This window comes from Ambystoma mexicanum, chromosome 5q (assembly GCF_040938575.1).
Source record: "Ambystoma mexicanum isolate Mex_15411 chromosome 5q, UKY_AmexF1_1, whole genome shotgun sequence".
In the NCBI taxonomy this organism is placed as follows: domain Eukaryota; kingdom Metazoa; phylum Chordata; class Amphibia; order Caudata; family Ambystomatidae; genus Ambystoma; species Ambystoma mexicanum.
This window is the reverse complement of record NC_090933.1, coordinates 1,220,875,677-1,220,902,244: the sequence shown is the minus strand read 5'-3', so window position 1 is coordinate 1,220,902,244 and position 26,568 is coordinate 1,220,875,677. Positions and strand designations below refer to the sequence as shown.

Sequence of the window (26,568 nt, the reverse complement as noted above, 5' to 3'; positions counted from 1 at the left end):
AATTATATTAGTGAAGTTTGATTTGTAATGTGTCATCCGTGTGACTGTGGTATCCATCCACTATGTCTAACATGAAAGCAGAATATATGGTTCATAAATCCCAGCTTCTTCACTTTCACCAAAATGGTGTAATCCTGGGCAAATCACTTTATCTCTCTGCTTTCAGCGTTCTGATCTGGTGAAAATGGGAATGCCTGGATGCAGATTAAGCACCACTATTAAGTGCAATATAACAAAAAGTGCATGGTCAGCCTGAGAGCACCTGCCCCAGAGGTGATTCAGTTCGTATTGTTGCAATGTACAAGTCCCCTTATTGGCCCATGAAGTCAGAACAAGGTTATCCGGCAGTCGCCGGATCTGTTGCCTGGCAGCGCGGGTGCCAGATGATAAAAGGTGCTTGATTTCGAGGCCAGCTAGTGGTCGTTCTCCAAGCCTCATCGAATTCATTTGTGCTTATTTATTGGCAGTTTATGAGGCACTTTCGTCCAAAATGCTGAATGACAGCCGCTTTTATCGGCCGAGAGCTGCCTACCACACTCGGCCTGGGCGGCTAACGGGAGCAGCGCGGGCTGGCCGCAGATGACAGCGGCACTTCCAGGAGAAAAATGATATTTTTTATTGTGGATAACGAGCTGTTAAACTGACAATGGTGCAGACAATTTGATTTTGGGAGTCCTCTTCCACCGCCATCGCCATGATCTACAGCAACCCCGCTGCCGCGGTTCCCGGCCTCCACCGCATGCTGTAGCAGTGTCTATCATTGGAATACGCGGTCTGCGGGCAACGCAACCTTTTTACGCGGGTGCAGATAAAACCATGGAAGAAAATTGAGTTTCCCTTAATATCATCCTCGTAATATCCAGGGCTAAAGTCGAGGGTACACGCAGGTAGACGGAGACCCCCACTTTTTTCAGAGCTCACCTTGAGATGCTAACTTCTGGTGACGTACCATTCAATTAACATGTTAATGAGGCCCCTCACTTTTTAGGACTTGACCACTCAAAGTCAAAACAGTAATAAATGAATTACTACATCGGCCCGGTGCAAATCGGCCCGGTGCAAAATGCACACCCTACTACTCATTTCATTCTCAAAAAGATGACTGGTAACATCTACCCAGTGTTTCATTACTATTAGTAGAGTATTTATTAAGAGCAGACCTAGTTTGCATGGGTAGTATAGCTCAGTGGAAACACGCTTGGAAACAAGACGACTCAGAGCAACACAGGTTCGAATCCTGGGTCATGCTTAGAAACCTCTTTGGCATTAAGCGCATCATAAAAAAACAATTATAATTAATGATTATTAGTTTCAGGAAGCAACAGAGCTCTTCACAATCATAGGGGGAAAGAACGAGGTGGGGAAGCAGCTAAGCAAGGCAGCAGGGATCTAACAGTGGGGAAGGCGGGGCAATCGTCAGCAATGGATCTACAAGTAACCAGGGGAGGAAAAAGTGGGGATCAGATCACACAGTCTCAGGTAGGGTGGGGAGTGGAGGGGCTTTATCCGCAAGTAGCTGTGTTGGTGGAGCAGTAACGAGCAATGCAGCCAATCATTACCCCCTCTCACCGTTTCATCACTTTAGAAGCCAAAACCTTGACATATTTTGCGCTCTTTAAAATTGACCCACTGTATTTTCCCCCTCAACTTTTTGACCTGTCGTTGGGACCACTGTAGGATGCGGTTGGAATATGATAGAACCTGCACAGACATCAGAGGGGAGGGAAGCACAACGCACGCTATGATAGAACCTGCACAGACATCAGAGGGGAGGGAAGCACAACGCACGCTATGATAGAACCACCACAGACATCAGAGGGGAGGGAAGCACAACGCACGCTATGATAGAACCTGCACAGACATCAGAGGGGAGGGAAGCACAACGCACGCTATGATAGAACCTGCACAGACATCAGAGGGGAGGGAAGCACAACGCACGCTATGATAGAACCTGCAGAGACATCAGAGGGGAGGGAAGCACAACGCACGCTATGATAGAACCTGCACAGACATCAGAGGGGAGGGAAGCACAACGCACGCTATGATAGAACCTGCACAGACATCAGAGGGGAGGGAAGACCAACGCACGCTATGATAGAACCTGCACAGACATCAGACATCCAGTCCAGTCAGGTCGATTTCATGCCTTCTCCTCCCTATGATGCTCCACAGGAGGTCAGTTCCCCGAGGGGAGCATGCGTATCCTCCCTGGGCCACTCCTCATGATTTCAGTGCCCTAAATACGCTTTTACTTCCCTTCCATGGCTGATACTCATGAGCTTGGTGCCCTGAGTGAGTCTGGACACCGGTGCAGTCGGGCTGGGGGAAGACGGAATGTACTCCCCTTTCTGTGCTACTCCCCAGGATTTTGGTTTCCTGGGCAGAGCTGGCATCCTCTTCCTGTGCTGCACCTAAGTTCCAGAGACTCTGGAATCTATATCATGCTCTGGTTCTGAGTAGATTGGTGTCATAAGAGGGGCTGGAATAGATTCCCTGCTCTGCTTCTAATTAGATTGGTGGTATGTGACAGCCCAGAACTCCTCCATGTGCTGCTCTGTAGGCGTTTGGTGATTTGAGTCGGGTTGGAATCCCCTACCTGTGCTCCTACTCATGTGTCCAGTGCACTGAGTGGAGCTGGGCTCCGACCCTGGGTTGCTCCTCGGGCTTGTGGTGCCTGTGTGAGGCCAGACTCCACGTCCTGTCTTACTCCTAAGAAATTCAGTGCCCCGAGTAGGGCCGAACTCCTATTCCTTTGCTGCTCCTAAGGAATTTGGTTCCCTGAGTGGGGCTTTACTCACCGCCCTGTGCTGCCCCTCAAGGATTCAGTGCCTTAAGAGGGGTTAGAATCCCCCACTTGTGCTCCTCCTCAGGTGTTCAGTGCCCTGAGAGGGACTATACCCCCCTCCTTGTGCTGCTCCTCTGGTGTTCAGCACCCTGAGCGGGGCTGGAATCCTCTCTCTGTGGTGGTGCTCTGGAACGTAGAGCACTAAGTGGGGCTGACCCCCATCCTTGTGCTACTTCTCCAGAACTTTGTAGCCCAAAGTGGGATAGGACATGGCGACCTATGAGCAGTGAAGTATATTCAGATTTTCAGAATAACTCAAACAATTAGCCAATACCTTCAATGAAATGCATTATAATTATGATTGGTTATTTATAACACACTTAATACCCAGTGGTTTCTAAGCGCGGACCCAGGGACCGAACCTGTGTTGCTCCACGTTGCCTTGCTTCCACGACCATCACGTTGCCCCTGAGCTATCCCCCCAATACTTAAATGTTCCCTATACACTGTTTGGGTATGCTGAGAACCTTACTGGACTTCAACATATTGTGGATTGACGAGCCAACCCTATTGCAAGTGCATTCGCTTGATCTGGACTACCTTCAATATGGCCACCATCAAGATGGCTGCATTCAATATAGGTTGCCATTTTGGCCAGTGATGTTGGAGGTGCCCACTCCCACATATGTATGCTAGATCTTTCCAAATCCCTTTGGGTATCTTTAAAGAAAGAAACCTTCTCAAGCAGCTCCTCTGCCCCCCACAACCCCTGATATGATATGATGATATGATAGGTTATTTATAATGTGCTTAATACCTAGAGGTTTCTAAGCGCGGACCCAGGGATCGGGCCTGTGTTGCTCCATGTCGTCTTGCTTCCAAGGCGAGCAGGTTGCCACTGAGCTATCCTCCCTGATGCACTGTTGGAAGCACTGCTAGACTGCGTAGTAAAGGCCTAGCTTTTAACAAAGTTGCATCTGGGACAGACCTACGTAGTGTTCCATCCAGCAGGAGACAGAAGAATGCGTGTGCAGTCCGATTTTGTGAGTCTCATGCAAACTAAATCCTGCACGGGGTGAACCGCAGATCCCATTCGATTTGAAGGAAGCAGCCTCGTTCTTGAGGCTAGAACTTGGTGAACCCGTTCATATGCCTTTTCAGTTTCCCAAAATACAAGACATTCTAGATCCCTATCAGTGGAAAAAAACACAGGCCTGCGAGATTGTTTGATATCTATTTCTGGACTACAAATTACAGTTACTGCATGCCCAATTCTCTAATGACCGCGACTTGCTGGTGGCAATTGTGTCTTGTGCTGCAGAGCTGTGGTGGAAAATACCAGTTGGTTCTCTCCTCTTATTCCATAAATTCAGCGGTTGGCATGTCGCTAATCGTGCTTGGACCTAATGCGTGCTACAAATTGCCGGGAAACAGAAATCTCCAATAATGAAGCAAGGAAATCACCTGTGGCAAGCTGTGGGATCATGACAAAACACATCCCTGTGGATGAGGTCAAGGCAGGGTGACTCCACTATCACATGTGAGATGGTACACGGAAGATGGATGCATTAGGATTTTTCTGATCGGAACATGCGTGATACAGCTTAGAAATCCAGCGTTGTTGGTAAAGTGTCTCAACCATGCCATCGGTACACTTGTCGAATGAATTAGAATTTACAATCAATCGGCTACGATTGTCAGAGGATTCTGTTTTGAGAGCAAAACTAGTTAGAACTTCAGAGGTTGAAAGGTACCGCAGGGCAACCATCTAGGAAGAGCGCCACGTCTGGCACACAACTCTGCAAAGCCACTGATTGGTCACACAACAAATCACGGAAGTTCATCAATTCTTTATTGTGTTTCATAGTTTTTTTTTAGGATCCAGAAAAAAAAATGTCAATTCCCTCTGTTTGCAGTTTATCCAAACCAATGCTTGAGTTTAGCAAACAGAGCCTCTAATGGGCCATAACTTCACTCTCAGGATGGGTCTGAGGAATTTCTGAAAGGTAAGCGCGGGCTGGCGGGGCGCGACTGATTTTTGGTAGGAATTATTAGGTGACTCAGGCTATTGATGAAGTTGGTAAAGGGGGGTTTTGGGTTGGGAGATGAAGGGGTCTATGGCCTTTTTGTTGACTGACATATCTATTGATTGATCGCTTGAGTGATTACTGCACTGCTTGAATAATTGACTTGTTGATTGATATATTGTTTGGTTGACTGGTCGAGTGATTGTTTGATTGGTTTTGTGCATCAGAATGGTGAAATGAGCATCAAATTCCACCACTTTGTCCTTCCAACTGCCATACAGGATCTGCAGTTTGGCCTCCTCTGCCTCATAGAAGGGACAGAGGTCCACTAGAGCTGAGAGTACAAACAAAGTCCACGGTATATTGATGAGTCAGCCAAATCAGGTGACTGGAAGACTAGCCTGATTCTCCCGAATGGGCAGCGTTCCTGCCAATCTGGTGTCCGGGATGCTTCGGCCTCTCTTATTGGCAGGAATGATAAGCATTCTAACCAATCACAGCCCACCCTACACCCCATGTATGGGAACAGGAATACAATGTGCTGATTCCAACACCAATGAACATTTGACCTACACCACACATCATATGAAGATCAATAGTTTAAGCCAAAATTTGGAATGAGATGATTGACTCCCTCACCTGTACGAGATGATAATATGAATTATGCCTCAAAGTCCAATCTCTTTTATTGAAATTTTTCGTTTATGATTTGCTGAGGTATATCTTACAATATCATTCAGAAGGAACATGGTCTTGTGGGCAGAGACATCCAACTCTAATCAAGGCCAGGATAAAGGTTCAGGAGCACACAGACATCACTGGGAATCACCTTGTAGGTGAGAAGCCGTTCACTACTAATCCTTAAACGCCACAGTGATCATGAGAGTATTTGTAGAGTGCCAATCAGAGGTTTTGGAGTTCGATGCCCATTGAGCAGGCCTTCCTAGAGTACATAAGAGAAGGCATTGCCATCCTCATCCCAAGGCTCAAAAGCACGTGACTTCATCAGAGCAAAGGGAAATTTAAAAGAGGTCGCTAAGAGATAGCTGGTTATTATGGATAGTCAGACACTCACACTACACCAGAGCTTGGGCCATATCACAGAAGGCCTTTGCAGTAGATGGGAGTCATTAGGGAAGGGAATTAAGGATGTGAAATTCCCATCTCAAGACACTAACTCCCTGGGCCACCAGAGCATGGGGCATTTAAAAAAGCAGCTTGCTGATAGAGATGGTGAGCGGAGCATGGACCATACAAGAGTCCTTTGCAGTACATGGGGGTCATTAGGAAAGGGAATTAAGGATGAATGATTTACATCTGAGCTCCCCAGGCCACCAGAGCATGGGGTATTGTAAAATAAGTCATTACAATAGCATCTGGTTGGCACAGATGGTGAGCAGGTCATGGGTCATATTACATGATGCCTTTTCTGTACGAGGTGCTAATTGGGGAAGGAAATTAAGAATGCACCATTCCCACCTCAAGGCACTAAGCCTCAGGCCACCAGAGCATGGGTTTTCTGTAATAGGTCATTATAAAAGCAGGTTGTCATTACAGACAGTGAGCAGAGCATGGACAATCAAAAAGCCTGTGCACTACATGGTGGTCAATAGGGAAGAACATTAAGAATACAGCATTCCCACCTCAAGGCACTAAGTCCTCACGCCACCAGAGCATTGGGTAGTTAAAAGGAGGCCATTACAATAGCAGCTGGTCATTACACATGGTTAGCAGAGCATTGACCATACAAACGGTCTTTCCAATACATAGTAGACATTTGGGAAGGAAATCAGGAATGTATGATTATGAACCAAAGACGCGAACACCTCGCGCCACGAAATGATGGGATATTATGAAAGAGACCATTACAATAGCAGGTCGTCTTTATAGATGGTGATCAGAGCCTGGGCCATACAAGAGGCATTTGCAGTACACGGTGGTCATTAGGGAAGGAAATAAAGAACGTGAAATTCCCAGGATACGAAGTGCTCGGCCACCTGAGCATGGGGTAGTCCATAATAGGTCATTATGGACGCATAGTCACTAACATCCACCAGAGCGTGGGGTATTTCACTGGAGGCCTTTGCTGTACTCCCTGGTGATTAGGAGAGGAAATAATGAACATATGGTTCCCTTCCCAAGACAACTAACTAAAAGAAGTCATTACAATAGTAGTTGGCTGCAACAGATGGCAAGGCTTTGAAGCGCCCACAGTGCGTGAGGCATTTTACAAAGGTCTTTGTGGGGCTTGCTCGTCAACATGGACTGCTATTAAGATAGTACGCCTCCCATCTCAAAACTTAATGCTTCGGCCACCAGCGCGTGGGCTGTTTCAGAAGAGGTCATTACAATGCCTGCTGGTCATTACAGGTGGCAATGAAGTGTTTACAGTTCTAATTCCAAGACAATGGAACATGCGACTTCATGAGGGCATGGGGCATTTTACAAGAGGTCGCGTGCTGTCATTACTGGGGGCAAAAGAGAACTTGCATCTCCAGTTGCAAGACTTAAAAGCTTGCAAACCTAATGGTTTAAGGCTATTTTATACAACACCTTAAAACACCTGTCGGTCAAAAGGGGAGGCCGTGAATTACTTGAATCTCCCGTTCCAAGGCTCAAAACCATGGCACTTCATCAAAGCAGGGATGATGTTAAAAGAGACCGCTGTAGTATAATATTATACTTAATGATCATTAGCAATGACCATTTTTGTATAAAATCAAACAGGGAAAAAAGACTCAAACCCTAAGCGTTTATCGAGGAGATAGCCAAGTAATAATTATCAGGTCCGAATAGCCAGTTGTGTAGCTGCTGCGGATGGTTGTGTGCCGAAGGAACCTTTGCCCAAGGTATCCAAAAGACAATGAACTACAAGAATTGACACAACCACACTGCGCAATTACACATTTCAATTTATGAACAATTTGATGTGCCGAATACAGTCGACATGTGTTACGACCTCAGGCCTTCTTCCATGCTGTGGATATTCTTGTAAGACCCAATGGGTTAGGGTAAAGACTAGTTAGATCGATAATGTACTACAGGTGCACAGAAGTAAGCTCAGTTCCAAAATAATGGCTGCGAGTGCGGAATGCCGGATCTCTCGTCCCAATGCTTTTCGGCCTCCAACATATAGTATACGTTTTTGTGTCATTAGCTCAGCAAAAAAAAAAAAAAAAAACTGAGCAGGTTTTACTTGCAATATTAAAGAAAGAAGACTGTTCCCCAATATGTCGCGGGCAGTTGACCAAGTGATCAGACTATACCGGCGTGTAGCATGAAGAGAAGACTCTGAGATTGCAGGCCAATTGTATATTCCATGAATAACGGACCCTTCCTGCGGGAGAATTGAAAAAATCCAGCGGGCTATAACTAAATGACAAGGTGGGCTCACAGGCCAGTGGGCTCCTCTGCTGTCCCATTTAAAGTGCTGGGGTCTTAATATATGTTCCAGCCCTGCCAAGGTATTTAAACCCTCATAGCGGCTGCTTTGTGATGGGGTGGTATAGAATAACAGGGATTGGAATTGGGATTGGTTTACCACGAGCAAAATGTAGCTCCTGGGTTTCTGGTTTAACCAGTTAGGCAGGAGCTACCTCTGGGGAACCGGGAGCTGGTACAGACTGTGCAGCAAACCGGCTTTGCAAACTCTAACCTTTTGTCCAATTCATGTAATCCAACATGCTCTAAATGTCCCGTAGGTGTGTTCTTTATCGTCCTTTACATACATCCCCAAACATACAGTTAATATTGCATAGCTAGGTGTTTATGGCACCACTTCCCCAGGACTGAACGGTAGCTCCGGGTAGCTGTTGGTTTCAAACCAACCAGGCTCCTCTTGGCTATAACCGGAGCTAAATAGCTCCCAGCTCCTGGCAATTTCAAACCCTGGAATAATAGGTAATTAATATGGCTGTCTTGGAAATGTTTTATTTAATCTATGTAGATGAGGAATGGGAGGGATTTGACGTCAGTAGGTCTCTGATTTCCTCCCTAGAATGACCAGCCATGCCGATTATGACATTGACCATTTAGACATCCCACTACATGGGTTTCACTGTCTCTTAATTGATTGGCCACTGGATGGTTCTCATTAATATTCGCCCTGCAAGGATGAATGGATGAGTTGGACCAGCATGGAAGGAAGTCATTAACTCTCATGTTTCAGACAGATCTGTCTAGCAAATGCTCAAGGCACTGACCTATGTGATCCACTCCGCGACCACTGACCCAGAAACTGAGGAATAACCTAACACCTTTCTCTGTAGAGCCTGTGATCAGTTCACTAGTGCACGACAGAAACACCCATCCACAGAAGAGAAGACCTCAATCCTGTTATTAATTGGTTCGGTGGGATGACCTTGTCACTTACATCCCTATTATTTATTTACTTATGTATTTATTTTGACATTTGTAGAGCACACTAAACCCGTACTCATCTAGGTGGTTGTTGCAGTATAGGTTACAGTGTAGGTATTTGTATATTCATATGGTCAGAAAGTGTTGGTGGGAGGATTGCATAGTTTGCTAGGTGAAGAGCCAGGTTTCAGATGTTTGGGAAAGGACCAGTGTGATTGCTCAGACCTCAAGGACGATTATATTATCTAATGGGGGCGACCCCACATACCCAATGATGGGCTTGGCCAGAGTTTGGTACAGTCTTGCTGTGCGCAGAAAACATGACTACAAAGAAGATCCTTTACGAGGCAAGCCACTAAGAAGTGCAGTCATTGCTTGGGGCTTGGTGGTCAATTGTTGAGGTCAATTTTCCGACTGTGCTGTAGGCCCAGGTGCAGAAATGATGCCACCTCTGCAGCCTGACCCCCCTTGCCTCAAGTGCCCCAAATCAAAACATTCTCTTCGTATATGGAAGTAAGAGCAAGAATTCTCTATATGGCCCTTTCTGAATAGTTGGGATTCCGGTAACGTCTGGCATTTCCTCACGCAAAGTCATGTGTGTAATTTAAGGGGGAGGGGGGCAAAGGTGTTTGTCCCCCCAAACTTTTGTGGCACACCGTTTTGTCCCACTCATTTTACAGGGGCCCCTCTCATTTAGATATCATGCCCCCCCCCAACATTGTCAACAAAGTTACTCCACTGAATATTTCAATCAGATTCATAATGTTTCCTTGGTGTGGAACTACAAGCAGGTGGATCAGTGGTTGGGGGTAGTGACTCCCACCCAGTGTCCAGGGGCAAAGTGGAATCAGTCCATGGCTATCCGTATCCACTATATGTGTGCAGCTGCCACGCCAAAGAGAGCGGCCAGGAGTCAGCCTGGTGGTGTCTCCCATGTGCCTCACTTGATACAACTCAATGTCGGGTATTGTAAAACAGGGCACGGAGCTGGCTTCTCTGGTTAGGAATCATGTGTGAGCAGGTGTGACCATGAGTGCATATGCATGCGTGCTGGATTTTATATAGTGTGAACATTGCTGTGAAGCAACGGGGTGCTGGGCGGGGAACGCAGTCACACGGTTCAACGATAAGGATACAATCAGATCATGAGAATATTGAGAATACACTTGGAGGGGCATGGGAAGAGAGGGTACTGGGGGTTACAGGCAGCAATGCTGGTTACGGAAGAAAAGGGGACCCAGTCAGGATAAATCTGTTGGTGGATCTGCAGCTGTGCTCCCTTTGAAGATGTATCCCTGTGAGCCTCACACAATCTGACCTCCCTAACTGCACCATGAGTGCATGGGACTGCCTCCGCGATTCTCTCCCTTGATGTCTTCTGCTATAACTAAGGAGCATAGTATGTTCACTTTTAGTAACCAAAGAAGATCCCAAAGAAGGCAACCTAGGCTTTATATAAATCAATCCCTCAGGTAGGTCCCAATGCAGCCAACCCATTACGCACCACCTCCCACATTTGCCAGGCGTTCTCTAAATCCATCCCCCAGGTAAGCCCCAATGAAGGCAACTCATTAAGCAACTCCAGACACTTATACCAGGCACTTTCTAAGCCCATCCCCAAAGTAGACTCCAATGAAGGCAACCCGTTAAGCAACTCCACCCACATTTGCCAGGCCTTCTCTAAGTCCATCCCCCAGGTTAGCCCCAATGAAGGCAAACCATTAAGCAACTCCTCCCATTTTTACCAGGCTTTTTCTAAGTCCATCCCCCAGGTAGGCCCCAGTTAAGGCAAACCATTAAGCAACTCCTCCCACATTTGCCAGACTTTTTCTAAGTCCATCTCCCAGGTAGGCCCCAGTTAAGGCAACCCATTAAGCAACTCGTCCTACATTTGCCAGGCTTTTTCTAAGTCCATCCCCCAGGTAGGCCCCAGTTAAGGCAACCCATTAAGCAACTCCTCCTACATTTGCCAGGCTTTTTCTAAGTCCATCTGCCAGGTAGGCCCCAGTTAAGGCAACCCATTAAGCAACTCCTCCCACATTTGCCAGGCTTTTTCTAAGTCCATCCCCCAGGTAGGCCCCAGTTAAGGCAACCCATTTAGCGACTCCTCCCACATTTGCCAGGCTTTTTCTTTACCAATGTTCACCCCCTTTAGAAGTCATGAGTCATGCAGTCAGTTCCCTCCAGAAGGATTCCAATTCCCAGCACAAGGGCTGATCATTCGGCAATGGACGCACTCTGTAAACGTGTGCCTGTGGTGTCCTGTGTATCCCCCCTGCATAGTGCCCTTTCCCAAAAGAGTATTCACTTTTTTCCTAGTCTTAGTTTCCCCCTTTAGCTCTCACCCTAAGTCCTGCAATGCAACCTCAGGTGCTCCCAGCTCGGCCCATGTGCTTGTCAAATGGTAGTCTGTACCCTGCTCACAAAGATCACTTCTGCTTCATAGGCCAGAAGGTCACACCACTCTGATGCACCTTCTAGAAGCTGCATCTTACCCCACACACATTAACCTCCATGGGTAAAGATGAATTAATGGGAGATTTACAAGTGTTTTTCAACTTTTATTATTTCACCCTCCTCTATGACTCTTCCTTTTTTTGATAACTACCAGGCATGGCGTCCGGGCCTTTCAAATATTTCAGTTGAAAGGGGCCTCAGCCTTGGCAACTGCCCTTATGTAGCCAGTCACAGTCTTATAGCACAGCAATATATGTATTTCATTCCTGGGCTTTAAATGTGCACTTTTTGTGCCCGCCTTACAAGCTGTGTTTGCTGGAGCCCATTCAGTAAACACTTTCTCTGGGTTTACAGAAGTGTTATCACGTCGTCGCGTATACAGAAGTGTTATCACGTTCTTGCCTTTTAACACTGGTTCCTCCACATCAGCCACTTGCCGACAAACAAGAATGTATAGCTATTCAGTGGGCATTTAGTATTAGGGATCCCTGCTGGCTGCCATATGATAATTGGCAGCTATTAACTCCCGGCTGGATTTGTTTGTCTCCATTATAATGTATGCATCCCAAGGCTGCCTCAGACTGTTTTCCACTCTAAGCATTGGGGGAGGGGCCACCATCATGTTGAAATGGACCCCTACACATCTTCAGTTGGGCCTGCTATTAACAATTGGCCTTAAAGCACACGTTTATGAACAGGCTCATGCCTCCTTTCTTGCCTTTTTCTACTTATGGAATAGCCCCTGAGGGTTGTTTCGCTATTGGCAGCTTGCACAGCCAGTCACATGCTGATCTTCCAGCCATTGACCAGGATGGATAATATCCATCCCTTCTGATATCTTCCTAACCTGCCACTTCCTGTGGACATTCTCTGCACTGTGGCTCAGTTATCTACGTCTGCCTTTTCTAGACTGTCTGTTTGCCCTTTCTGGGCCTAAGTGCCGTGGCGCGACCGCACGCTGTGTAGATTCTCACCACACAGTCTTGCTTGAGAAGCATTATATTTCACATCTCTTGGCCACTTTGCACCAGTTTGCTGAACACCACATCACAATCCTGAAAGACGAATGAGGTAAACTGAAAACCAGGCAGCATTACACAAGTGTAGGCGGCATCTGTTTTAGGACGAATGCCCCCAGAATTCAAACCCTATGAAGTAAAAGTCCCAAATGAAAGATTGATTTTAGGACAATACATTGTTTGTTGGTCCCCTTGTAATGAGCTGACACATAGATCTGTGATTTCTCTGAGCTAGAGTGTGTGACTTTTGTTTGAATACTGTATTTGTGCTTACTATCTTTTTTCCCTGTTCTGTGCCCTTTTTTGTGGAAACGGTATGCCTCCTCTGTTCAGGTGTGACTATTTTCTGTTCTCGGCACTCTGACCAAAGAGCTTCCTGATATCTGGTGACTAGAAAAAAGAATTTGAATGGATTGAAAAACAATATTGATTTGTCCAACTGTGTTTCAAAAGCGAGATATGAGACTGAGTGATTTTAATTTTGCAAGCTCCATGCGATAAGCTTCAAACTTGCGTCTTCCCAACATGAGTTGATGGTCCTCAGGAATTAATCTTTCGCAAAGGTGGCCTGTATTTGGGAGCACTCTGATAGGCTGGTATCTCTAAAGCAATATTTCATAAAGGGCTTCAAAGATTGCTCATTCCTCCATTACAGTAAAAACTGGGATTGGATAGCATGCAAATCCGCCCCGCCGCCCCCATTTCGTAGCTTATTCTCAGCATACTGACCCCACCTGATCCCTAGTGTGGTCCATGCTCACGTAGAACTTGTTTTCCTGTTCTTTACATATTCCACGTCTACCTACTCTAACTGGAAATGTTGAGGGTTCAGTAATTTGGCCAAGTGCTTGAGATAATCCTGTGCCCACAACACAACGATGGGAACAGCCATGAATGAGTTCTCCGTCGACACAGTTTGCGGTGTGTCGTCGCCAACAGCTCTACTCATGCTACGAACTGATACATCTCTTGGCCAGTATCGAGGTGTGCTTGCATACACACCTCTAGGCACGCGTGGTAGATGTGCGGGAGCCTGGCACTTACCTTGGAGTTCAGACACGCTGCTGTCCCTGGAGCTGCTCATACAGTTTTCCAAATAGATCCCATCCTTGAAGCAGTCGTCCTTCTTCTTGGTCAACCCGAAGATCTCGCTGGGCTGGTCCAGGAGGTCCACCTTGGTGCAGGTGCAGAGGGTCTGCATGATGCCGCAGGGGTGGAAGCTGCTGCTGCTGGCCAGGCAGGTGTCCAGCCACTCGCAGAGCTTCTGGCAGGCGGCCTTGCTCGGGTTCCTGTTCCCCACCACCAGGTACTCCACCGAGAAGTCCCGCTCCGGAGCCTTGGCCGGGCGGCCCCGAGGCCGCAGCCCCTCGCGGCGGAACGGGGCCTGCTTCATCTGCAGGAACTGCTTGTTGGACTGCAGGAAGGCGTACCTGACCGAGCTGTCGCAGAGCTGGAGGACATCGTCGAAGCTCTCCATGCCGAGGTAAGTGCGGGTGGACTCCAGGAACGAATCAAACTGAGAGGTGCGTATGTGCTGTTTGTCGCACAAGCCGTCGGCTTTGAGGACCTTCATGTACAGGGTGTACTTCCGCGGGTCAGGGTTCTGGACCACCAGGGAGCAGCGCGAAGAGTTCAAGGGGAAGACAGCCAGCGAGGAGAAATAGCCATAGAACTTGCCCTGGACCAGAGTGGTGCAAGGGTTCCGTCCTAGGTCAAAAGTGGCCACCGTCCACAGGAAGAAGAGCGGCGATATCAAAAGCAGGTGCAGGGGAAGGCCAGCGCTCCTCATCCTAGGTCTCTGGTCCTTGGGAAATTAAAGTAATTGTCAGCCAGGGGCCAGATCTTGGACATAACAGGTGCAGCTGGAGAAAAAGAGACGTCTTCTGAGGCTTAGTGCGAGCTCAATGCTGCCGTCGTACGGTTGGGCTTGGGCGCCCCCTTGTGGCCATAAGAGAAACCTGGAAAAGAAAAGAGAACAGGTTAGTTAGCCCTCGGCTTGCAGCAGTCGCAGTGAAAGCATTCCGCATCTAGTACACAAGCTTTTCCATAAGATGAGAAGTGAGCAACAGGCAGCAACACGCAGCAATGCCACATTAAGAGGAACATTCAAATGGTATTCAGTGCTGTGCATAAATAGCACACCAGGAAATAGTAGCAGAGGCAACGCAACTGAAAAGGCCGCCTTGTTTCTGTAAAACCAAAGAATATCCTGTTTCCCCTAAAGTTACATAAATGTACAGAGGCAGAGCATGTCTTCTATGTGTCGCCAAGTTTGCTCAGCGCAGATACACAATGTGCTTAAGAATGCCCCAACTTCGAAAACCCTTTCATTGGCTGGTGGATTGCACCAGGGGTGCCGAGTACGGGGGTGCTCCGGGGCCCGAGCCCCCCCCCGGCAAAATCAAGTCGGGGCTGAGCCCCCCCCCCCCGGCAAAAACAAGTCGGGGCTGAACCCCCTCCCCCCGCCCACCAGAGAGAAGCGATGCAGCATCGATGGCCCTTTCCATCGATACTGCACCACTTCTCTCCGGCCGGGTATAATCGCGAAAATGTGCGATTAAGCCCTCCCCTCTAGGACTCATTGGTGTATGGTCCTGGAGGGGAGGGCTTAGGCGCAGTATTCAAACTGTGGGGCGCGCCCCTCTGGTGGGCCGCAGCCTCATGCCCAGGGGGGGTGCACGCATCCACAGTTTGAAAAGAAAAAACAAAAGAGGATAAATGAGCAAAGGGCCGGGCTGTTGCTTCATTAACAAGCAGTTGCCTGATCCATGGCCCCTGCTGCACATGCTTAGTGCGACAGGGGCCGGGCCTTTGTGAGGTCTCAGGCTCCATTAGAAGCCTATTTATGAAGACAAAAGAAAAAGTACACACCTTCTTTTGCCTTGATGATGGTCATCACGGGAAAAGAAGGTGTGTGCTTTTTTTGTCTTCATGAATAGGCTCCTAATGGAGCCTGAGGCCCCACAAAGGCACGGCCTCTGTCGCACTCTGGGTGGTGGCAGCAAAGTCGGATTGGCCCCTGGCCTAGCCGAAATCATCCCTGGGGAGTAAGGGCCAGTTTCAGGCCATGCTTGGGCAGATTTGAAAGAAAAAAAAATCGGAAAAATTAATTTTTTTCTAATTTATTTTTTCATTTTTTATTCTTCAAAAACGTTTCATCCTTCTTGGGTCGATATAAGTACCAACACAGGTTGGGTAATATTGTATGCATATTTGTTCTATAAAAAAGAGCTTAACGGTAAGTGCTATATACTACCATATTATCATGTGGCCTTGGACGTCTGCTTGGAGTCACAGTATTTTGACAATATGGATCTATACACACAGATATTAATGATACGTATGGTGATCCATTCTTGTATGAAATGTATATCACCTTAGTGAAATCATAACCATATTTTTCGTAGTGTAGTTTACTTAGGAACAATGCTATTTGATGCCACTTCCTATTTTGTCAAGGGGTGAAAGGTTGTGTTTCATCGCTTCCCGGGATGTCACTTTGGTGTGGGGTCAAATTACATCACTTGCAGTGATATCATCAGAGGTCAAGTATCGTGAGGCGAGGGGTGGGCCACGTTTTTGAGGCGAGGGGTGGGCCACTTTTTTTTGGGGGACCGGTCCTATTTCTTGTCCCAGTCCGACCCTGGGTGGCAGCAGTGGTGTGGAACTGCCCAAGTGTCACAGAAGTGCTAGAACATATCTGGGCACAGGCACCTACTGTTTTACAAATTAAGCACTTGGTATACACATGCAGTTGCAATTAAATGTTCATTAAAAAAGTATGCCCTCAAGAGTATGCTATCACAGAGAAACGGGGACCCCAAAGCCAGTTCAACTACCCACTCCCAGGTGCGCTACTGAACAGGTAGATGTAAGTCGAGAGCCAACCAACCTCTTTCGACTATCTGTGCTACTGTGCCATACAAATAAGGGGGAATCGCTCTCCTGCAGCCTCTCTCCCAGTCATCGATTCTTGATGATTTACTGGTGCAGTCACAAAAAAAGATTTTTTGGGGGTTCATTTTATTTACAAAAGTAGCGCATTGCTAAAACCCCCTGGCTGCAGGTTCATTGTCCTTGGAGTGTCCCAGGCTCCCTACCCCCTGAGAGCCACCAACCTTGGGTGCTGTTTTATAACAATTGAAAGACCCAGACAGAACAATAACTGTATGAGTCAACTGAGAGATGAATGCACTCATGCTCCATTAAGAGAGAGGCTTTGAAAATGTACCTCTGACAAATCAGAGAATCAGGGGGGCAAAGAAGCACTGCGCTTCTCCGCTCCCTCTTCATGGGTTTACGGTTGCCACCTGAAAGGTTGCCAGCAGCTAACCTGCCATCCTGTCCCAACTCCATGCCTCGTGTGCTATTCCCTAGACAACCAAACCCTGTGAACTCATAGGCTGCATTAGACCCACAGAAGTCTTTTTACCACCCGTCCTGAACGTTTCTTGCACTAGTACTATTAACGCGTGCAGCTCCAAGGTATAATATTAACAACCAGTGTTTGTGGGTAAAGCGCCAGCATAAAGTCTCTATTTCAGAGCCAGAGTCAAATGATAAGGTGCTTGTGGCAGTATGGAGTTCCAGGCCTCTGCTTGGACGCCGGGTTCTGCAACCTTTAACTCTGCAGATGTGTTGGACTACAATGCTCATCAGCCCCAGCCAGCATAGTCAATGGTGATGGATCATAGGAGTCGTAGTCCAAAACATCTAGAGAGCCACATGTTTAAGACCCCTGGCTTTAAGGAACAGGAAGTAAAATAATCCATGAAAGTAACAGGAGTATGACGTTCCTGGATCTACATGGGTAGAATACAAGTAGACTAGAAGAACAGCCTGGGGGCATCAAGTATATGTAGGATGGAATGGTGGGTGTCTGAGTCACCTGAGGAGACAGGGGTATCTTACAGGTCTGAAACCTGGTAATCCACTTTACAATAAAAGACAACATGGAGAAAGGTGATGTCTCTGTGTGGCCTGTAAATCTGCCCAGATAGCACCAAACTGTACTACCATTACTGCCACTTGGTCTGGTGGTATTACTGCCGGATTACAAGTGATGGTAGGCAGTGTTAGTCCCCATTAATTGGAGTCCATAGGACTCCATGGTGGATTTCAGCGGTATTACTGCTGGTAGTCATTTTGCTGGTGGTAATATCCCAAATTGTTCTATTTTGGGTGGTATGGTGGAGGAAATACCTCCAGCTTCTTGCTGGAGGATTTTCCTCCACCTTTGCCCTCAAACTCATAGTTGGGCAGTGCGATAATGTGGCTCTATACGGTATTACCAGTGTTGCCAGTCAGAACTCATTTGCCTCAGCAATGTATTCAGTTCTCTGTGTTTTGTCCTGACGCTTAAAATGTGCGATTTGCATTACAAGCTGTGTGCCGCAGACTGCTTCCACTCTAAGCGGGTGAGAAGTTAGGACTGTGGGGACTGAGACGGCAGGACTTAACCTTTTGACACGAGGGGCCTTCACTGAGTCTTGGGGGGGCATCACCTCCCACGGGATATGGTACAGTATAATTACCTCATTGCTTTCTATCACTGGTTCCTCTACATCAGCCTCTTGCTGACATAGAAGGGTTTATAGCTGTTCAGTGAGCATTCAGTGGTTAAGATCTATGCAGGCCTGCCATCTTGTGATAAACGGCAACTATTAACCTTAAATTTGTCGCCATTACAAGTCTCACTTCTCCCACAGCAACAGCAGAGCCCGCTTGACAGTGCCTGATAATCCCAAAATTCTCTGTAATTTTATGCAAAGCTGCATTTTATTTTTATTAGGTTATTTTACTCACTGAATGCTGGTCAAGTGTTTTAAGTCTGGACTTTATTAACTGGGTACTTGTAATTGCAGCACAAGCACTCTTTACAATCTAAACTAGAGGTGTGTTTACAATGTTGATTGTTCCAAAATACATCTCCTAGTGTGCTGCTTTGGGCAGGTGGCCCCCGTTAAGCTATACACAATGATACATTGTCTGGTTGACATACTATGTGATTTGTGTATTTTATAAAGGAAACTAAGACCACTAGAACTCACTACCCCAGAAACTCCCAATCCCACCTTTGGGGGCATTCCTGTGGACATGGTAACACAGAGGAAAGAATGAATAAAACAGTATTTGCCTTCAAGAGGAAGCTAGACCTTTGCAAAAGAACAGTTGGAGCTGGGCAAGCCACCTAGCAACATTAAGGTCCAGTTTTGATGAATACTTCCTTGACGTAAATGCTGGCATTAATGACTGGGTGATGCAGACTTTTCTGGCAGAGGAGCTGGTGCATCATCCATTTGATGGCCAGGAAGAGCTGATTGAGGTTCCGTCAGACACTACTCTGCAATCTGAATTTAGGAACATTGCAGTGGGTGAATTTTGACTGAAGGTAATCCTGGAGTATCCTACATTGGCATGGTCTGCTATACAGTCGCTCTTACCCTTTGGGTCTTACTACTTGTGCGAAATAGGCTTTTCAGCATTGGCTGTTTTACTGACTCCTTCATTTTTTGAATAAGGGGTGTTTCAAATGAATGTTGAAAACCCGGAAAGTGGGAGTTTTTAAAACATGGAGACAACCATGGCTACAACATTTAGACGCGAGTGCTTCCATCAGTCCCAAACATCACCTGGGTGCAGGGTGAGCCTGGGTAACTGCTTTTTAACATTGTACACTACTTTACCAGAATTTCTGGTAAACAACAATATTAAAAGCAGTTAACACTCTTCCCCCCAAGTCTGAAACCACACTTGATTGCATTATACTTCAGCCAGGATTGCATTATACTTCAGCCAGGATTGCATTATACTTCAGCAGCACCTCTGATGTGTCCACTGAAAGGTTTAAGATTAAGCTACATCCCTAACTCTATCTGGTTACCCAGAGGTAACATCTTAGCAAATTTCACTTGTGGCTGGCTAATCTAGAGCACCACTATTGTAAGTTTGAATTGTTGATGTTTTACTGAACTATGGCACCACACATGTCTTGCTTGGTAGTTTTTAATCGGGAAACGTCTTTACTTCTCGTCTCCCTTGAATTGGGAAAAAAAATTTGGGTGGTGATGGTGGTACTCCTCCTTGCAGCTGTACCTTCTGTTTAGCAAGCATTTCACTCTCCCATCCTAGTTGTGTTGCTTGACGATTATAGAGCAGTGGAGTAGGGGCAGTGATGTCTCACTGGAATGCAACTCGAAGGCTTAAATCTCCTTCTTTCTTGACTTTAGTATATGCAGTGCACGCTAGCCAATGTTTCCACTGTTCTGCGCTGCGCGTGCCAACACCCATCCCCCCCGGTGTGCCGTTGCACCAAGTTGGCGACTATATGCAAATTTGCGGTCATATAACTGCCAGTGATGTCACTTCCTGTATTTGCCCTCTTCCCCCCGGGAAATTCATAAGTCGGCTCCCCTGGATTGCACTACACCTGTGGAGCATTTAAGACAAATTCTGATTGGTGAATCGATACGTTTTTAACAGGATGTGTATTTGTTTTCAATGTTGTATTGTTTCAATGATTGGTGTGAATGCAATTTAGCTCAGGGACGTTTTTATTTTTTTATTTTTAATGAAAAAAACAAACACAATCAACAATAGCTTCTTGGCGAAACCTACATGTATTCCTCAACAGCAAAAGGCCTGCTGGATTTCTGACAATATGAGCAGGAAGAACATCTTTTTTTTAAAGGTTTACTTTTTTCCTCTCTCGCTCTCTCTCTCCCCCACTCTCTTTAGCTCTTTCGATTTCCCTCTCAACCCCTCTTCTTTTTTTTTCACTCGTCTCTTCTCTTCCTCCCTCCTCCTGTCCTCTCCTCCTCTCCTCATCTCTCCTCCTTTCCTCTTCCCTCTGCTCCTTTCCTCTGTCCTCTTCCTTCCTCTTGTTCCCTCTTTCTATCTCCCAGTGATTTATAGGGGACTGGATTACGTTTAGACTGTGGCAATGTTGCCCTCTCTCAAAGGACTCATGTTGACAAGCAGTGCCTAATTTGTAAAAAAAATAAATAAAAAAAGAAGTGCCAGGGCTCAAATAGTAGGCATATTTACCAGTGCTAGGCTGCACTACTGCAATGCCCTTTGTTACGGTGGCTAAAAAATTTCAAATTAAAAGACTGTAGGTTGCCCAAAACTCCGACATCAGTCTACATCTTTTCACTACCCAGAAGGACCGCAATTTCCCCATTCTCCACTGGCTCCCAGTACAGCAGAGAGTTTGGTTTAAGGTGCTCTGCCTGGCATTCGAATGTATTCATGGGATGGCACCTGCCTACCTGAACAGAGAAATCCAGCTGTACTGTCCACAACCATGTCTGCGTTCAAAAGCCCAGCACCGTTTGCAGGTTCCATTAGTGAGAGCAACTACATGAGGCAAGAGGCGGTTCTCTTCCTTTGGCCCCCGAGCCGGTTCCATGTAATAATGTCCCCTCAAAAATATCGCCATGCAAAAAAGCGCCGAAAAGTTGCTGTTTTCTTTTGTGGGGACATTATTACATGGAACATGCAGGGGACACCCCCGCAACCCCCAAACCATTTTTTTTATTTTTCATGGTGAGCGGGGGACAGCCCCGCAACACCTGCTGCCCGTGTCCCTATATATATGGTCACCTATATAATGTTTCCATAAAATGTTCCCGGAGACATTATATACAGCGACCATATATATATAAGGACATTATTACCTGATACCCCCCGAGCCTGGAATTCTCTCCCATTAGACTTTGAAGTATTGAACCTCTGACTGTCTTCAGGAAACAGTTAAAAACCTATCTTTTTTTGTGCAATATCACTCACTTAGTGTGATGCAATATCAATGAAATCAGCTTTTACATATGCGACTAGATGCATTTTTGCCTGGTCCCTCTGGGGTATGTGCATTATAAATAATCACATCATACAAATCAGATATTTTCTAGCACTCCTGTGACACTGCATGTGGGCACCACAGCTGTCACCACCCATAGCCGCTCTCCGCAGTGTTGACATATTTGAGGTTTGGACAATAAGTGGTGGGGCTCAAAAATAAGTGCCAGGGCTGAACCCAGGCAAACACCCTCACAAATTAAGCATCACTGAGGTGGAAGAATTATGCAGAGTTTATTCTTTCACGGCATTGGACCCTCGGTCTCTCTCTATCATCACTCTTAACCCTGTCTCTTCCCCTTTCTTTACCTTTTGGAAGAATCAGCAATAATGACAGTCAATCACATGTCAAGGCAGGTGGGGATGGAGCAGAGTCATTCACATATAATCCACAGTCCAAGAGGAAGCCTGCATATTTGACACAGAAAATAAAAAGAAACCCTGTGGCCCTGTAGAGATGCAATCCAATCAATGCATGTTTTAGCTCATCTCAAAGCTCTCCCATGTGGAACGGCCCTCCCTTTAGTAGTAACCGTAACAGCAGGGCACCCGATTTATGAATTTCCCGGGTGTGCCGCTGCCTGGATCTTAGGGCAATGGCATTTGAAGGGTATTAACATTGTTTATTGTTGAGTTATCCCAGGGTGAGCGGGGGTGAGGGGCGTTGCCAGGGCCCTTGAGCACTCATATACCCAGCACCCCTGCCACATGCAACCCAGAAAGATGTTAAACATCCTCATTAGCTGAATATTGAGTAATTATTTTAATCAAAGGTGCACTTGATCTCGGGTTTGGTGACATGGTAACGCCCTCCGAGTCTTGGCATTTGCAGCCTCAATATTTGTGTTTTTCAAATGTTGATTTTCGTATAAGTTAAAGGATAAGTTCATTGTTCAGGAAGATAGCTAAGTGGCAACGTGCTCGCCTTGGAAGCAAGACGACGCGGAGCAACACAGGTTCAATCCCTGGGTCCGCTCTTAGAAACCTCTGGGTATTAAGCGCGTTATAAATAACCTATCATATCATATCATTGTTGAGTTGCTCCAATGAGTAGCTACGCAGCAGCCAAAGAATGAGTCCACAATCCCTACATTACAAGGCTAGGCTCATCAAACCACTGACGTTAAGTTAATTGGTATATGGAAAGCGCTCAACTGCCTCAAGTGTGGCTTCGCAGCGCTAGGATTACTGTTCTGAAGTGAATTGCTGCACCTAACTGGGTTTCTGGTAGCCTGAAGCATGGCGTACATTGCATATATAATGTTATGTTTTGTTACGATAGCCTACTGGCATTATTATGGCCTTGAAGTTCTGTGATAATGGCAGAATCCTTTCCACAATTATGTGCCAGTCCTAAGGTCATCCAGTAATTTTACAATAGGCTAACGGCAGAAGCTATGTGTGGGGTTGCGGTGTGCTACATGTGGTGGCGTGGTGCGCTGTGTGTGGCTAGATCTGTACCTCCAGTTGGTTGCACACGGTTTAAAATGGTGCCTGAGGCATTGAGTGTTTTTGTGACGCTGTGTACGAAAAGTTTGAGGTAGTTAGATGGTAGTGTGGTTGTAACCCGGAGAATTGCGCGAAAATTAGTTATCAGAATCAAAATGAAATAAGCAGATAATTCCACTGGGTTTCACAACATTTAGACGTTATGTTATGTTATGTTATCTGAGTTTTTAAAGCGCAAACATTTGCCCGAGGGCCTCTTGGCGCTGAGATACCAGCGAACAATGATCAGTGGTCAGTATCAAGATTTATTGAAAAGAAAAGTCTTCAAGGAACGCTGAAAGGAAAAATTATCTGCATTAGTACGGGGCGATAGAGGGAGCGAGCTCCATAGCTTGGCTGCCGCTACGGAAAAGGCCGGCCACCAAAACGCGCCACCATTACACAAGGAACATGGATGGTAAAAGAAGCTTGGGAGCCAAGGGGGCAGTTGGGGACATACGGCGAAATTTGGACTGGGGAAACTGGAGGAATGATACCCGTATACATGTATTGGGGATATTGGTATTCTTTTGGTCAATGAACCAGTTCCTATGACTGACACGGACCAGGATCTGCCAACAGCTCTGGCAGATCTGACTCACAAGACATTTGCCATATGTAGAGCTTGCTCATCAGCTGAGAGTTAACATCTCAGTGACCAAGGATGCCGTCATGGGAAGATTGATTTTCTTCACTCAGGTTTCCGAAGCCAGTCCCGGCGGAGAGACAGCGTGTCTCTCGCGGCCCCGGCCGGGACGCCGTTACAGAAATCTGACCTGCCCCCAACACCGGATCTCACCCGCAGGAATCAGCGGAACTCAAGGTCACTGCACCAAGAGGCTATCGGTTCCAAAAGGCACGGCACTCTGACATTAACGAATAGGCTGCCCAGAGTCTTAATGTAAAATGGGTCCCTGCGCTTAGGAAAGAAGGTATGCCCCTGGGCCTGGTTCTTTGCGCTTTATAAATAAATAAATTACAAATACAAATACTAGTGATAGGTTGCTAATGTGCAACCAGCCAATCTGGGTTCCAGGACCAATTTCCCACTCAGTGCATTGTGTGTTTGGGGGGAAAACACTGCCTCTGTCTGTGCCAATGTTCCACAATTACAATATCACATTTTTATATAGTGTTTAATTCCAGATTGCTCTCACTTCCAAGCACTGTAATGATGCAGGAAGGAGGTCAAGACCTTCCTCTTCAACATCTAAGCATTCATCCCGGTTCTCCACACGAACCGGTCCTGTAGACTGTTCTTGGCTCTCCTCACTTCCTAATGGCCCCTCCCACTTGCTCTTTCCTCCAGTAAGCGTGCAAGCATCCCTGCCCCTCAAGCAGGGGTCTCCATGAGTTCCCTTGCTCCCTCCACCCGCCTCTTGCGTATCTTTGTCTATATGAACCCTAGGCTGCTCCTACTTGTATCTTGCCCTAGCGCACCATTGCCTGCATCTCTGGGCTGTCAGCCCTCCCCAGTCATTGCTTGGTAGCTGCCCACTTCCTGTAGTTTCCCCTATTACTCTACACAGTGTTCTTTTGCTTAAAGAAGGTAGGTTCACGCTCAATCAATACCAAAAAATAAATATTAAAAACAGTAGGTATTGTTATTACCCAATCCAATGGTCAGAGAGATGAAGCACTGAGTTGGATAGAAACATGTGCCCCCACAGGTGAAACACAGATTTCTGGGGCAAATACCAACTATGTAATGTAATGTGTCATTTGTATAGCACCTTGTCCCATTCGTATGGCCTCAAAGCGCTGTAGGTGCACGCCCTCGCAGGACCGAAGTGCAAAGTGTGGGAACATTCATCCGCGGAGTTTGGAATGCGTGTGTGCATATGCTATCTGTCACAATGGGAGCATTTGGAAACGCAAGAAGCAAAGTGGCATTTGCATTTCCTTGCCATCGTCTTAAAAACATACAGTGTGTGCCCGCAGTGAACGAGATTACGCCTCATCCATGGCCCTGCTTGTCATTCTGAGCGAGGTGCAATATTTGGGCGTATTTGTTAGCATCGCGGGGTACGGTTACACAGCCCGGGTACGGGATTGTGCCCTCCTTCTCTGTAAGGCCAGCGTGGATAACCTAGTGGAAGGGTACACAGGTGGGGAGTGGGTGGCTGAGCCTTGACCCGGAAAGGCAAGGGACTCAACACCTTTACAAGTAATGAACTCTGATTGAAGAGTTCTTCCGCATTTTGCGTGACACTCCACTCTTCTCCGTGCTGACTATCCAGTGCCTGCACTCTGAAGTCCAATCCAGTCCCATCCTTTATAGCCCCAATTACACCATGTTGTCATTCTATTATTTTTTTTAGAATATCCGCTTGTAAAACTGCTCCCATTTACGCTACGTTTAGCGAATATCCTGAAAACATGGAGCGGGCCCTACATGGGGGGAGGGAGGTGTAGCGGCATCTGACATACGAGTGACTCTACCCAGTGCTTAAAGTGGGCCGGGGCCTGCCGGGGCCAGGCCCCGGCAGTCCCCAAAAAGTGGGGCTGAGCCGGGGACCTGCCGGGGCCCTGTCCCACCGCCCGCAACATTGGCAGGATGCATTATCCCGTCGCGGCCGCAGCCACGACGGGAGATGCATGCGCCTGCCATGAAGTCAGGCGATCTGACAAAAGTGGCAGCCAACCACAGCGACGCTGTGACTGGCTGCCACTTCCGTCAGTCATAGTAACTGCATCTGGTGACCCCTCGCGCGAGAGGTCACCAGAGGCAGTTACTGTCCCTTTGTTTCCCCAGGTCGCCGAGGCGTCTTTAACCCTCGGCGAACCTGGGGATTCCTCGACATATTTCGAGGTTTATAAAAGATGGCTTTGAAAGTACACATTTCAAGCCATCTTTTATAAAGCTTTGCCGACGGACAATTTTGTCCGTAGTCAAAGCTTTATAAAAGATGGCTTGAATTGTGTACTTTCAAAGCCATCTTTTATAAACCCGAAATGTTTAAAAAAGATGGCCTGAAAACTAGACAAACCGTAGGGTATGTACACAAATATATATACATGTTATATATTTGTGTGCGTACCTGACTATGGTGTGGGTACTGTGCAAGCCATCTTTTCTAAACATAGAAATATGTAACATATATATTTGTGTGTATACCCTACGATTTGCGTACTTTTTAGGCCACGCCCCTCCCACAAGCCACGCCCCCAAATGAGAGCCCCCCCTCGATTTCTTACCCCACTTAAAGCCCTGACTCTACCCCAGCCCTAACAGCCTTTCAGACGCAGCAGCTTGACGGGATGCCTGCGCGCTGCACGTGCAATGATCTTACACTGGAAAATAACTAGGAGCCTGCAGTGCCCGCTGTGTACACTTTCCTGCCATGCTGAGAACCGAGACCCGGTCCCTCACACCTTGAAAGAGGACTTGGCCAGGCAGGCACTTCCATAGACACTCCCATGTACAGTGGAGTGGGCAGCAGGCTAGTGATTGGTTCACATCTCCGTGTAGCTCCTCCCTACCCCAGTTGCAGACAGGCACTTCCGGTCGGGGATGCAGTCTGCTGATAGCTATTTATATCAATATACAGAGACACCTGAGAGCTGTTGAAAG

At 46.9% G+C, this 26,568-nt stretch overlaps 1 protein-coding gene across 13 annotated transcripts in view; it reads right to left on the bottom strand.

Annotated features, from left to right (window-relative positions):
- Positions 1–26,568, bottom strand: part of ADGRB1 (adhesion G protein-coupled receptor B1) — a 698,686-nt gene that overhangs the window by 509,153 nt on the left and 162,965 nt on the right. For all 13 annotated transcript variants that reach the window (XM_069621727.1, XM_069621731.1, XM_069621729.1 and 10 more), the window contains exon 2: positions 13,692–14,605. In XM_069621727.1, coding sequence (XP_069477828.1) covers positions 13,692–14,436 — 745 coding nt within the window. In that variant the 5' untranslated portion in view covers positions 14,437–14,605. The remainder of the gene's footprint in view (positions 1–13,691; positions 14,606–26,568) is intronic.